The 13,046-nt window shown below is 40.7% G+C and overlaps 1 protein-coding gene across 1 annotated transcript in view; it reads right to left on the bottom strand.

Moving 5' to 3' along the window:
* LOC117957183 (RNA-binding motif, single-stranded-interacting protein 3-like) overlaps nucleotides 1-13,046 on the bottom strand; it is a 140,281-nt gene that overhangs the window by 14,229 nt on the left and 113,006 nt on the right. The window contains exon 9 of the mRNA XM_034892779.1: nucleotides 9,966-10,016. Within this exon, the coding sequence (XP_034748670.1) occupies nucleotides 9,966-10,016 (51 nt within the window). The remainder of the gene's footprint in view (nucleotides 1-9,965; nucleotides 10,017-13,046) is intronic.

Below are 13,046 nucleotides of genomic sequence, written 5' to 3'. Positions count from 1 at the left end.
TCCTGTCTTACTGATTGTGTGGAGAATCTGAAACTGCAAAGTAACTATTGTTTGTTGCTCAATGTTTCTCTCAAAAAATGAAAATATTAAGTACTTTGTTCTGTTTCTGTGATAGACGGAAAAAGAAAAGGAGAGGGGAAACGAGGAGACCAAAAAAGACTGTGTGAGGACAGGAAAAATATGAGTAGGGAGAGAGCTAATGAAGGTCATGAGGAAGAATGGAACGAGGAGAGACGGACAGGGAAAGGGAGGAGAGAAGGCTGAGGGACACAGAGAGATAGCGATAGTTAGAAAAGAAAGAGAAAGACAAAGAAAAAGGGCGAGCAAGAAAGAAGGGAAGAGAAAGAGAGGCGCAAGAGGGAAGCAGCAGGAGCTGTGGGCTACCTGTTACTGATTCAGACTCTGACAATGCCTTTATAATGGGAAAGGGAGAGCAACGGAAAGGCTTAATTCACAGACATGTCAGGCAGAGTTAAGCCGATTTGTGATTTCGATTTTCTGTGTTTGTGAGACTGAGTGTCTGTGAGAGAGGGGGTTTTAGAGTGTATGTGTGTGTCTGTCTTGTTGTGTGTCTGTCCAGGGACACACTAGAGAGGAAAGAAAATTAGGAGACTGAGACAACTATACAATATATGTTTTTGATTTGTCCTCAGTGTGTGTGAGAGAGAGACACACACAGAGAGAGAGCAAGATAATGGATGCTACAGAAGTAGCAGTTACAAATGTATGAGATGACGTTTACAGATCTCCTCGATGTATGCACGTTTTGGTGTGCTTGTGTGTGTGTGTCTGGGAAAAACCCATCGTGCTTAAGATGGTATTGATCCTGCTTTAGACAGGAGACAGATGATATCAGCCCCCTGGTTGTTAAATACGTTGATATACACTCAGCGACCAGAGACAATTTACAGTAAATAAGAAATCTTGTAAAAAATCTTACAACCAGCAGTGTTTTTTAATGACCACTCATTACAAGTAAATGGAAGCACTCTGACTAATGGTGCCCTGATCGCTATCAGCTGATATTCAGTACTATGTCTTTGGAGTTGCTGTTCAGAAAGAACAATTGTAAAATGGGTAAGGCAAATACATAAATGTCACACAGATAGGAATTGTTTTTACTGCCTGATCCATTACGGATACAGGATATCCAACACGTGCAGTTTACATTCCTGTCCATCCCTACATCGACTTAACAAGCAGTCAGGTAATATCTGGGTGGCTAGTATCGAGCCTGTGGAGCTTAGTATTAGGTTTCTTGCTGCACAGAATGTCATCCAGTGTCATGAATGCAGATAAGAGACACTGCAGCGATGTGACTGAAAGAGATGTAAAAGATGTAAGATGTCTTTTGTGATTTTTAAAATCTGCTCTGTCAAGAAGGCAGTTAAGAATTTTGAAATAAAGAACACAATCTGACCAAAAAGAGCATTAGAAAAAGTAATGAAACTCTGCTTAAAGTGAATAAACATTCTTGGACTAGCAGTGGATTATTTTAAAAGAAAATAAGGGAACCTTATAAATGAGGAGACCCTGTTTTTACATCACGTCTTTTGTAGACATCAATCCTGAAACGAAGAAAGATCTGATTCCTTTGAAATTGATCAGCATCAGCCATAAAAAAACCTGATCAGTGCATCTCTACAGCCTTGCCTGTTGCTGCTGCAGGTTATAATATCCAACATTATATCCCACACTGTTGCTTTCAACTGCTGCTGATATATCGCTACCTTCAGGCGGTGACAATGCCCTTGTTTCCAGTGAAAACAGCCTGTGGCAAAGAGAAGCTCACACGCCGATCCTCACCTTGTATTATTAATAATATCATACACTTAATTCATGCAGCATTTTAAAAACAAAGCTACAAAGTGATTCAGGTTGTGAGCCATGATGTTTCAATGCTGGCAAGAAAACATCTGTACTGTTTAGTACGTTAACTCTCTAACAGTCTGGTTTGGAGTAAGAATGTTGTGAGGGGAAAATGTTAAGGTAAGTAGGTTGGGGGGGCGGGAGAGGCACATTAAAAGCCTCAAGAATGTCAAACAATGACTGCGGCTGTACTCCACCCAAACAAAGCATCACTTGTGTCGTCCACATGAAAGATGACCCGTGCTTGACTCAACACATTCCTTGTTGTTTTTGACAGTTGGTTTCTCCATGGGAGGTTCTGTGGTTTGGATACTGATGCTGATGTGTGTATGTTAGTGTGTTTTGCGTTAAGGTAAATGTGACACTGCAACACTGCATGATACTTGAAGAGGTGCTGCAGCTCCACACCACAATTCGAGCAATTCTGCTCCAGCTTTAGCACTCCAACTACACTTCTCCATGTCTGGTTAACAGACACAGACATAGCTTGTTCACTCAGTCATTATTGGTCTGGAAAGCCGGGTGTTAAAAAAAACATCTACTGTTGATGGAACGGTAACTCTATTACTACTAAGGTTAGTGGTTCAATTCCTGGCCCTGCAGTCCCATGTCAAAGTGTCCTTGGGCAAGACACTAAGACAGGAGCATCGGGACAACCGAGTTGCTCCTGATATTATGTAAAAGCACTTTGAGTAGTCATTGAGACTAGAAAAGCGCTATATATAAAGTAATATACAGTATAGAATGCCAAGAACCCCTAACACTAAAAGCTTGCCCATCTAAAGGGTGTAGGTACTGAAACTGTATTATTTGAAGTCACATAATTACACAGTTAGTGGATATTGTGTATTGGTCTTTGTCTGTCGTCCTTATTTAATGCATGATCTGAATATGTGGGTATGTGCTATTATTTATCTTGGTCTGTATTTGTGCTCTATTAAAGCTAATGAGTAACTTTTTTATATTAATTAACGTGCGTTACATTCAAGCCATTGCCAAATGAGTTGCTACAAAGCTAATCAAGACTATCAGCTCCACACAACTTGAGTGAAGATAATTACCTCTTCTGAAAAATAGTTTTTTTTTAATGTGTACTCCTTGGCTACTAGCAACTGTGGGTGTGTGTGTGTGTCACAACAGGCTTGTATCAAGTGGATGCGCCTACAGATCATTACTCAGAATAAACTCATAGGGAGAGGCAGAAACTACGCACTATAGCTTTAAGGCTAACATGAGCCACCCACAACTTTTTCTTCACCTACCTCAACTGTGACCACAGTTTTCAAATGCCCTCAGGCACCTTTCTATTTGGGTAAGCCCAAAAAATCACTCTAATCCAAAGCACGAATCCCTCCTTGGGGCTAACAGACTACCAGGTTTGGCCTACCATTACCGACACAGTCTGTCTGCAACACCCAACATGCCATAGACTAAGCCAGGATGTAGTAGTGCATACTTATGAATAGCAATAAATGAAGCCTCACAGTTGATTGCACTGAAGCAGACAGCAGCTTATCTTGTCCTTCACCATCATGTTCATATTTGAAATCTCATTCTTGCAACGGTTTTGAAAAGCTTAATTGCAAAGCAGACAAGAACCTACAGAGAAAAGGGAATTGTTTATGTGAAAATGAAGCAGCTGAGGGGCTTCAACAATGTATGTTAACAGATTAGCATGTGGAGCCAGATACAGATGCAGGATTTCTCACCTCTGGCAAAGATGTTTATCTACTGTGTTTCTATTTGTACTCAACAATGAAATGACAACAAGAGGGATGATGGATCAGTCTCTCTCCACTTATTGATTAATTTGTCTGTCAATCATGTGTATAATCTCAGAGGATGCAGATTGAGTTACAATAAAATGTTTAACCACTGAAATTAGCATTTTTTAAATCAAACCAGTTGGCACGCAAGGCACAGCAGGCTACAAGGCTGATTATGACTATAAAATGCTCATAGTAAAGAGGTTATTATCAAAAAGAAACCAATAACTGGAGGAGGACAAGATATTTGGATGGAATTGTAGCGTGTGTGTGTGCGCACATTGGGGGGTAGGGGGGAATAAGGATGCTAGATGGAGCATGTAACAGTATTTGTCATGTGTTCATGGGAGGTCCATTCTTTTCCACGCTCGGATCAACCATTCTCCGACTGCCTTTTGAAGAAAAATGGATGATTTCACACTCAAGGATCTCTCCAGAATATTTACCCTATTTACAAAAGCAAAAAAAAGATTATATCCAATTTAAAAAACAACAACAGAGCAGGCTAATAAAGCCTGTCCACCAAAGCAAATCAGCTTTGGTCTCAAAGTGTATGCTGCTACTATTGCAATGTTTTTCGAGGTAATATCCAGAAGCTTACAGTGAAAATGCAGCAGCTCAATCTCTCTATCAGTCACTCTGTGGCACTGCCACAATATCTCTCTTATATGAATGCAACTTTAACCCTGAACAGACAATTTCTTTGCTGGCACGGGCACAGTAGCTGCAGTTGTACTCTGAAAGGGGAGTAGAGAAGAGAGAGAGAGAGAGAGAGAGAGAGAGAGAGAGAGAGAGAGAGAGAGAGAGAGCAAGATAGAGAGAGGCAAGAGAGGTGGAGCAATACAAAAACAAGGGAGACATGAGAGGGAGATGTATAGAAAGAAGAAGAGAGGGAGTGAGGATGGGAGAGAGGGATGAAAAGATAAAACGAGGAGAGAAAGAGCAGCGAGAGCAACTGAAGGACGACTGTAGCCCCGTCTCAAATTCTGCCTCGCCAGTCAAATCCATGAGACCAACATAATGTTCCCCTTCTGAATCCGTGAAACATTTTACGTGTCAAGCGATAGATGGGTATCACACAGTGCACCGATTCACCCCATCCAATGAGGGCAGATAGTTATGGTTCAATCTTAAGAGGCCCAGCAAGCATCTATTGAAAGCCGAAGCCAGGGAGAACCGGCTGGGGTTCAACGGAGAGGAATTCAATAATTCACCTTCACTGTGTAAGAGCAATGCACTCCAGCAAATACACACTTGAAGCACATACAGTTCACAGAGAGGAAAAGGAAAAAAAGAGGATGGATAAGTCATGGGGAAAGACAGCAATGCTACGCTTGGCTGGCACTGCAGCTACTCCGGCCTTCTTTGGCAGTATGAAGTAAATTTAAGTGTCTGCGGGCATGATTGATGATCTGTACATAAGTGAGATTTACCATTAAGATTGTGTTTTCTGCACTCAAACAATATGTGTGTTTAGGCAGTTGTGCAGCAGCGTGTGAGCTGCATGTGTGTATTCGTCTTAAGAGGCATTTAGTTCTCAAGGTTTCTCCTTTTCTACAAGGTCTGCTGACTTGCGTTGCACTGAACAAATAAGAGCGCACAAAAGGCAAGCGAGTTCTGAGAGCACAGCATTAGAAGATCTGAGAGACCAAATAAGAGAAGAAGAGAAAGGGAAGACAAGTGATAAACAGAGGGGAAAAGAAAGAAGAACAAGCTCCAACCTCATCTAGCTGTCCAAAAACATTGTCACTTTCTATCATGTTCCACAGAAAGTGCATCTTGCCCATTAATTGGAGATAAACAAATTTTGAAAACTGTTCTCTCCTCACTATCTCCGTCTACCCTTCTTTAAAAGTGCCGGCTCATCCGAGGGGATGAAGTCCAGTCTTGTATGGATGGACTTGTCAAACTTAGTTTAGTCAGAGAAAACACACCTTTGCCGAAGCGGTAGAGGCTGAAATGCTCTCGGTTTACTGTGAAGTAAGCAAACTGTGGGTCAAGTTGTTCTCAACTTCAACATAGTTTGATTAACTGACATTAAATACATTATCTTTTATTTTTTTAGAATTTATTTTTTGACACTATTTCAAAAAGTTTTTAATGAGTTTAAGCTTAAATAAGAAAACATGGAGTAGCATAGCATCAGCCTCGCTCTACCGACTCTTTACATAATTGTACAAACAAGTTAAATTTGTCCTGGTCAGAGCTACTGTACTTTTAAGGTCAGTAAATTATTTCTTAGTTTTGTAGAGTTTCTTTATCCCAGACAATTTATTACTATTGTTGTCATACAGCAGCAGGCATTACTAGTTGGTGAGTTATTTCTTAGGCTTAAGTGGAAAGTATAGATAACTCCAAATAAGCATAAAAAAGCACTACTGTAGCTTTCTTTGAAATGTCAAAACCAACAACAATCAGTGATATACATCACTTAAAAATGTTATTAAGTTATGTTAAGAATGTACCGAATGTGCTGCAGGTGCCTGGTTTGGAGGACAGGATCTTGCACCACTTTTCCCCATTATTTTTGCCACAGCTGATAAATTAACTATGGCAAGCATTATCTGGCAGCCGGTTAAGCTGAGTTGGCATGGGTTACTATGGTTACGCGTCTCCAAATGTAAAGTAGGCTCTCAGAAAGTGACGGGGTTATTACAGCTCAGTGTGTCCAAAAAGATCCATGCTGCTGTTTATTCACACAAAAGTAAGTGGAACAATAGTATACAGGTTGATCTTGTGCATAGTATATACTGCTTTGGTGACCTCATAGACATTTGAGGTTCTGTTTATTATAGCAGCCTCTACTGGTTAATGTTTTGAAGTAGTTTTACCCGCATTGCTACTGTTTTGCTAATATGACAATTCAGGTAGCCTACATAAAACCACTAATTTACCGTTGGGCTGGCTGTCACACGTGTCTGTTCTATTCCATTCTATCCTAGGCATCCTGACATCTGGCTGGCTACCTGTGACCCCTTCCTCTTCCATGCTCGACCGCCTACATATTGCCCGGACACCAGGAGTGCCATCACGCTCCATCGGCTCAACACACAACACATGGTGGAACCGGCAAAACTGCAGCACAATCAATTGGTTTTTAATGCTTTGAGTAGGCCCTAAGCTCTTGAAGCTAGCAGGCTTGGGTAATTTGATGTGATTCACTGAGCTGGTGAGCTGGTGTGTGTGTAAGGGGCGGTCCACTGTGTATGTAGCTGGTAGTGGATATAAGCATGGGTCATAAAGGGAGACAGATTGGTATCTATGATCCAGTGATGGTGGTGACAGCTGGGGTTAGCAAATAGCAGCCGTTTGATGACAGAGAGAAACACTGGAACACAATGGGGACGGGGCCATGGGGACACATATGGCAACATGTCTACTTCTGGCATGAAGGCATGATGAGATGAACACCACGGTGCAATGTGGCTAGTGGCTATTGGCTACTGCCATTGGCTCCAAGAGGCCCCATGGCATAAGGCTGGAAGATGCATGGCTGTCCGGCAGCCATACGGCCTGGTTGGGAATAACCAGTATGGACCACACATATGGCACTACATAACACATAGAGTGCACACAAATATCTATCAGGCAAACATGAGCACTTATGACAATGAGGCAGAGCATGTTCTGTCTGCCTACTGACTGACAAACCGTAAAAACACGTGACTAGAGAGTCTGAGAAGATACCAGAAGATCAAGAAAATGATAAGCACATTTAAATATACACATGCATTGGTATAGTTTAGATGCACGGGCACATGCTGTAGAGAGAATTGCATATATATGCAGAAGCACACACACTTGCACAAATACACAGAATGGCAAATGCTGAGCAGTTCAACTGTTAGAAATCTGCCATTTATTCACCTTGTAATAATGCCTACCACCCATGTCACTGTCATTCTTACAAAAGGCAGACTCAGCAGCACAAATTGTTAGCTTGTCAGTGAACTTTAATCTTATGTGAAACAAGCATCACCAAGAAAATGCGGCCCTGACTGCAAAGGTAGCAAGCTACAGCAGGAAAGAAAAGGCTGGGTGAGGTAAATACTGTTTGGACAAGCAGGAGGTCACGTGACTGAAAGGCAAACCGAGTGGCAGCTGCAGTTGGGTATGGTGTGTTTGTCTGTGTGTTCCTAGCTGGTGGCCTGCTGCGAGCAGATTACACATTTACTGTCCCTCAGCAGGAGTAGAAGTGATGGGTCGGACTGAGTGGTACATGACCACAGCAGGGAGCCACGTTGCTGGTTGAGCACTCCTCTAGTAAGTGAGTGCTGGACCATCAGTTGTAGAGTCCAGTGTTTGCCAATTTCTTCAATCACAGGGACTTGCAAGCAGGTGACACTTTGAGTCAGGCCAACAATGCTATTGACACTGTCATGGTTAGTTACAGCAAACATATTTTTAATGAAACTAGCAACTGAAACAGCTCCTAGAGTTATTTCTATTTTCTGGTGTCTATCAACATTTGCTTCACATGAAAATTTGCCTCCTTGGTTAACTCCAGCCAACAACAACAACACAACTAACAAACAAACAAGGAAACATAATTAAACAATGTAAGAAATAGCATTACATTGTTACATTTTTCCAAGGACGATAATCCCAAAAAACAATAAAAACAATTATTTGAAACTGGTGAAGAAATTACTATATATTGTTGAATAATGTCTAGAAATCTTACAAAACAATTAGTCAGATTTTTCAAATTATTATACGTTTTTAGTGTTGATGTTTACCAACTATAGTGTGTAAAATCTACACTTTAGTAGTTTCAAAAGAGAGTGTTTCAGCATATAACTTCTCTGCCAGATATTACCCAAACATTCTAAATCCTAATCCTATTTATCTTCATGCATATTCATTTAAATCATTGGTATATACTATTGAACTTTAATGCAACAGCATGAGTTTAAATATGCAGCTGTGTGATTCATTAAAGGTAACTTGAGCAAAAAATAACTAACTTACTGCATGAGTAAAATATTTCATATATACTGTACATTCTTATTATGTACTGTACTTTAATGCATACCAAAGATGTAAAGCACACTTTTACAATAATATGCTTCACTTGACCGTATGAAATACTCAAGTGCACCATGTTTTGAAGTTCAGGGCACTTTAAGTAAGAAGCCTTTTTAGCTAATTTTTGTCTGTGGAACAGTTAAATGGTTTCACGACTGTTAAGAATTAAATACACATGCCCCTGTCTGGTTCAGTGCATTAAACGAACAATGCACACTGATTGTGCGTCAGGGGCCACAAAAAGCCTCAAGCAGACATTAAAGCCTCTGGCAGAATGATTAAAAACCTCTAAGCAGCAAAATGAGAACACTACTGGAGCTCGGATCAGTTAAAGCTCAACCTTAAAAAACAATTTACAAACCCAATAATGCAATTTGTTGCTACAACATCCTGAAGCTGGGATGTATTCCAAACAATGCTGTTGGTACGTTAAAAAAAAATCAAAAAAGGGAATTAAAACACTTGGGCTATTAGTGTAGTTAAAACCTTCTGGAAACATGGGTATTTGGTGTCTCACTTGTAAATCACAACTGAAAAATCCATTCAATTTGAACTAGATGAGGTAAAATATGATTTTACCAGTGAAGAAAATGTTTTTATTGAGGATGTTTTTTTCTGACTTGCTGGACACTCAGAAAACCAATGTTCTGTACTCTTCAACTAGGATTACTGAATTCCATTGCATGCAATATAACTACCTCAGCTATACTGTGGCAGACTGTGTTGTAGTGCACACAATCTAATTAATATTAATTTTTGCTCTGTCCGCTGTCTGCGCTGGTAACCCAGAGCAACAGTCGACAGCCTGTCTGGTCAATTATGCTGAATTGCTTCCTGGCACATCAAACGCCGATAATTTCCCATCCAAAAAAACTAAAACTAAATGTGTTTGTATATTCAGGGAAGATGTAAACATGTGGTTATCAGAATGGGATAATGTGCTTTTATAGAGCTTTGTATTGTAATTGCAGGATAAAAATGCTGTAATCATTTAGCTATAAGACGTTTTCACGTGGTACGGTAATGGTATATGCATGAATACAATTTTCAACATTAGACCTGCAGCAGAGGAAGAACGTGGCTAAAAAGTTTTTTCCAGACAGAATCTATTTTTTTTTATCATACGTATTGCTGTAAATGTAAAATAAATCCTCCATGTTGTAAACTATTTTCAGCACGAGTTCCTCCTAAAACCTTTCAACAACTCTTGTAAAACACTGTGCAGAAAGGAGTAACTGCACAAGGGCGGGTCCCAATGGGGAGTCAAGGGCAGCTACTGTAGGTAAGTGGTAGAGTACTTACTGTAGGTTGCATAACATATTGTTGATGAGGCATCCATGACGTACTCTGGACCTGAGGAGAAACACATTAAATGTTAAAGAAGGGTGACAATATAAACTTTCATCAATCTCAGTCAGATCCAAGTAGTATCCCACATAAATCATTAACACTGCGTAAAAATCACAATATGTTCAAATACTCTTGAGTCTGGAGGTTTTAAAGTGATTGCATTGGTTTTAATGCACCAAAATGCCTGAACTTTACCCAGATTAAGTTGTGCCAAAGAATTACAAAAATAATTTGAAAGTCTGGAGGCAGCAAATCTCCCTCCTGCCTTCTCATTATTGCCAACAGTATGCCTTTTGAACGGAGCCCTTAAATTAGGTTTCTCTTCTCTATTATAATAATAATATTAATGCCATATCCAGTGATGTTGCAAGAGGGGTGAATCATTGTGAAAATTCAAGGGACAGAAAACTAGAGAGAACCCATTTCAGAAGGATTATTTAAAAGCAAAAAATAAAAAGTAAAAGGAATTGTTTCAGAGGTATGCCAAGCTATTACTAGAGGAAGACATTTATAGACATGCATATACACAAATGTGGATGAGAAAGTTCAAGAAACGGTGAAACAGTGACAGAGAATGATCAAGAGACTGGTGGAATGGAGGAACAAATAGAGCTTTTAGATGTGCTGGAGAGAGGAATTAGACAGCTTGTAGCAGACAAACACACAGGCTGGCCACTGATCCTGGTAAAATGATTAGATTAAACAAAGACAAACATGGAATAATCTGCTTTAAGAGCAATCAATCCTCTTTGCCAACCCAAATGCGTGATTTGGATCCACACCTAAACAAGCTTGATATTCCATAATATGAAGCCAATTCTGTTTGTTTATACATGGCAGTATTTGTTCTCCCACAGCTGAATGGGACAGCAGATAGACACAGAGAAAGCTTAATTTTAATCACGTATCTTTATGCAAGATACTGCATGACCAATCATGTGATTTATTTAATAGAGAGACTAAACTCTTGTCAGACTTAAGACCCTTTTACACTGTGTGACTTTGGGTTGTCCCAGAAGAATTTTGACAATCTTGAGTGAAATGTGGTGAAGTCTTTGGCTGTAAATCAAAAATGGTGGTTCATTATAAGGAGCCCAATCACAGCCGGTTAAGAGCTTGGGTGGCCAAAGACACAACTGTGTCGAAATTTAGAAACAAAACCCCACAATGTGACGTTTGCAAACCAAGCAATGAAGCTATTGTAGTGCTAAACACATATTTACTGTTTTTGTTTAATTCCATTGTAGAGCTACAATTTACCAGACATTCCTGGCACCATCTGACATGCCTCAAAAGTGAAAGCATACAGTCTGACAGAGATTGTGAACCTGTTTGACATTAGACCTATCTTGCACACTGTCCACAGTTTCAGATGAAATGATTAGTTTCCATGGGTAGAAAGTAGAATGAAGAGCAGCATATGATTCATACTGATCACTATTACTGATAACTAGGTATACCTGGTGTATAGCTACAGCACATTATACCGTACTACTCAATGTGAGTGAACGGTATAATGTGCATGACCTAAGAAGCTCCCTACCTCTGGCTCAACTTCACAGCTTGTGTTACTGTTTAAAACAGCCTGCCAACTAATAAGCCGAAAAAACAGTTAGTCAGTCGAGGGGTCGGCCAGTTGGCCACCCATCCAACCAGTCACAGATAAAGCCAAACAACCGGCCAGTTAGCTAGTTAGTAAGCCGGCCAGCCACACATCCAACCAGCCAGCCAGCCAGCCACAGATTTAGTCAAACAATGAGCCAGTCTGCAGAGCCAGTGATGTAAACCAGGCCACGGCTGGCTGGCAGCACTAGCTGATATCTTGGTAGTGATCTGGCCCGGGCTGGCTCCTGTCATGTGGATCATCAAAGCTGTTTTTCCAGGAAACAAAGCCAATCATCATTCAAGCTCAGAGGCTGGCTTGAAAGAACACTATAACAGTGCTATTGGCACGGGTCATTTGCAGATTTGATAAATCAATGCCACCAAACTAGGAATTCAAAAAATATCCCCCATATAAACATAAAAGAAGGAATGGCATTTAAAGTCATTTCCATGCACCTTTAGATTTTCATTACAAAGGCAATACTTCCATCATAAAAGGATGTGATTTCCTATTGTCAGCCATATGTGGCTGCTTGGCTTGTCTTCTTCTTTTCTTTCTCCTTTGTCTCTTTGTACTTGAACAGAAGATGAAGGACTCACCTTCCTGCCGTGACTGGCTGAAGGGCAATATTACAGGAAGCAGTGGCATAGCTGCCCGATATTGAAACTGTGGGGATTAATATTCCTCAAAAGCCTGGCCATTGTTTTTGATAAATCAATTTGGGAAGCCTTCCGAGAGCGGATTACAGACGCGCCCTGGCCCAATTTTCTCCCTCCTCCTCCTCTTTCCCCTTCCCCTCCACTGCAGGTACCGGACCAGAGTTTTAATCAAGCGTGCCTCAAAGACGGACGCAGCAACCTTCAGCAACACCCCCCCCCCCACACACAAACACACACCCGAGCCATCACCATCAATACCACCCTTACTATCTGTGCTCCTCTCCCTAGTTGTCTTTCTCTCCATCTGTCCCTTCTTTTTTCCCCATCTATCCTTCATCTCTTTTCTCTTACTCACTACCCTCGTCTGTCGGTCTATGCATACCAAACAGAGCCAATGTTAAATGATATTGTCTGACCAAGAGGGCACAGTGGCAGTGCCTCTTGATGTTAAGATTCTGTATAGGGGGCTGCGTGAAATGCACAGTGATGGAAAACGGTTAACGCTCTTGACATCTCACATAGCCAATTTCCACGTTCCTGTTCTGTTCCCTTTCATTACTCCACAGATCATAACTCGTGAGGAATGTGGAAATTCACTTTGGAAGAGGAAGCGATTGTATCCAAGTTAGTAGAAAAAACTATTATTACGTTGAAAGCTGAGGGAACACAAAAGAGGTCAGGAAACTAGGAGGGAGGAAAGTGTTTGTTTTTCCTAGACACTTTCATTCTTGATGGGTGATTTTATTTGTTTCTACCCTGTCAGCCTTT

This window comes from Etheostoma cragini, chromosome 14, assembly GCF_013103735.1.
Source record: "Etheostoma cragini isolate CJK2018 chromosome 14, CSU_Ecrag_1.0, whole genome shotgun sequence".
NCBI lineage: Eukaryota > Metazoa > Chordata > Actinopteri > Perciformes > Percidae > Etheostoma > Etheostoma cragini.
The sequence above is the reverse complement of the archived record's forward strand: the minus strand, read 5'-3'. Positions and strand labels throughout refer to the sequence as shown.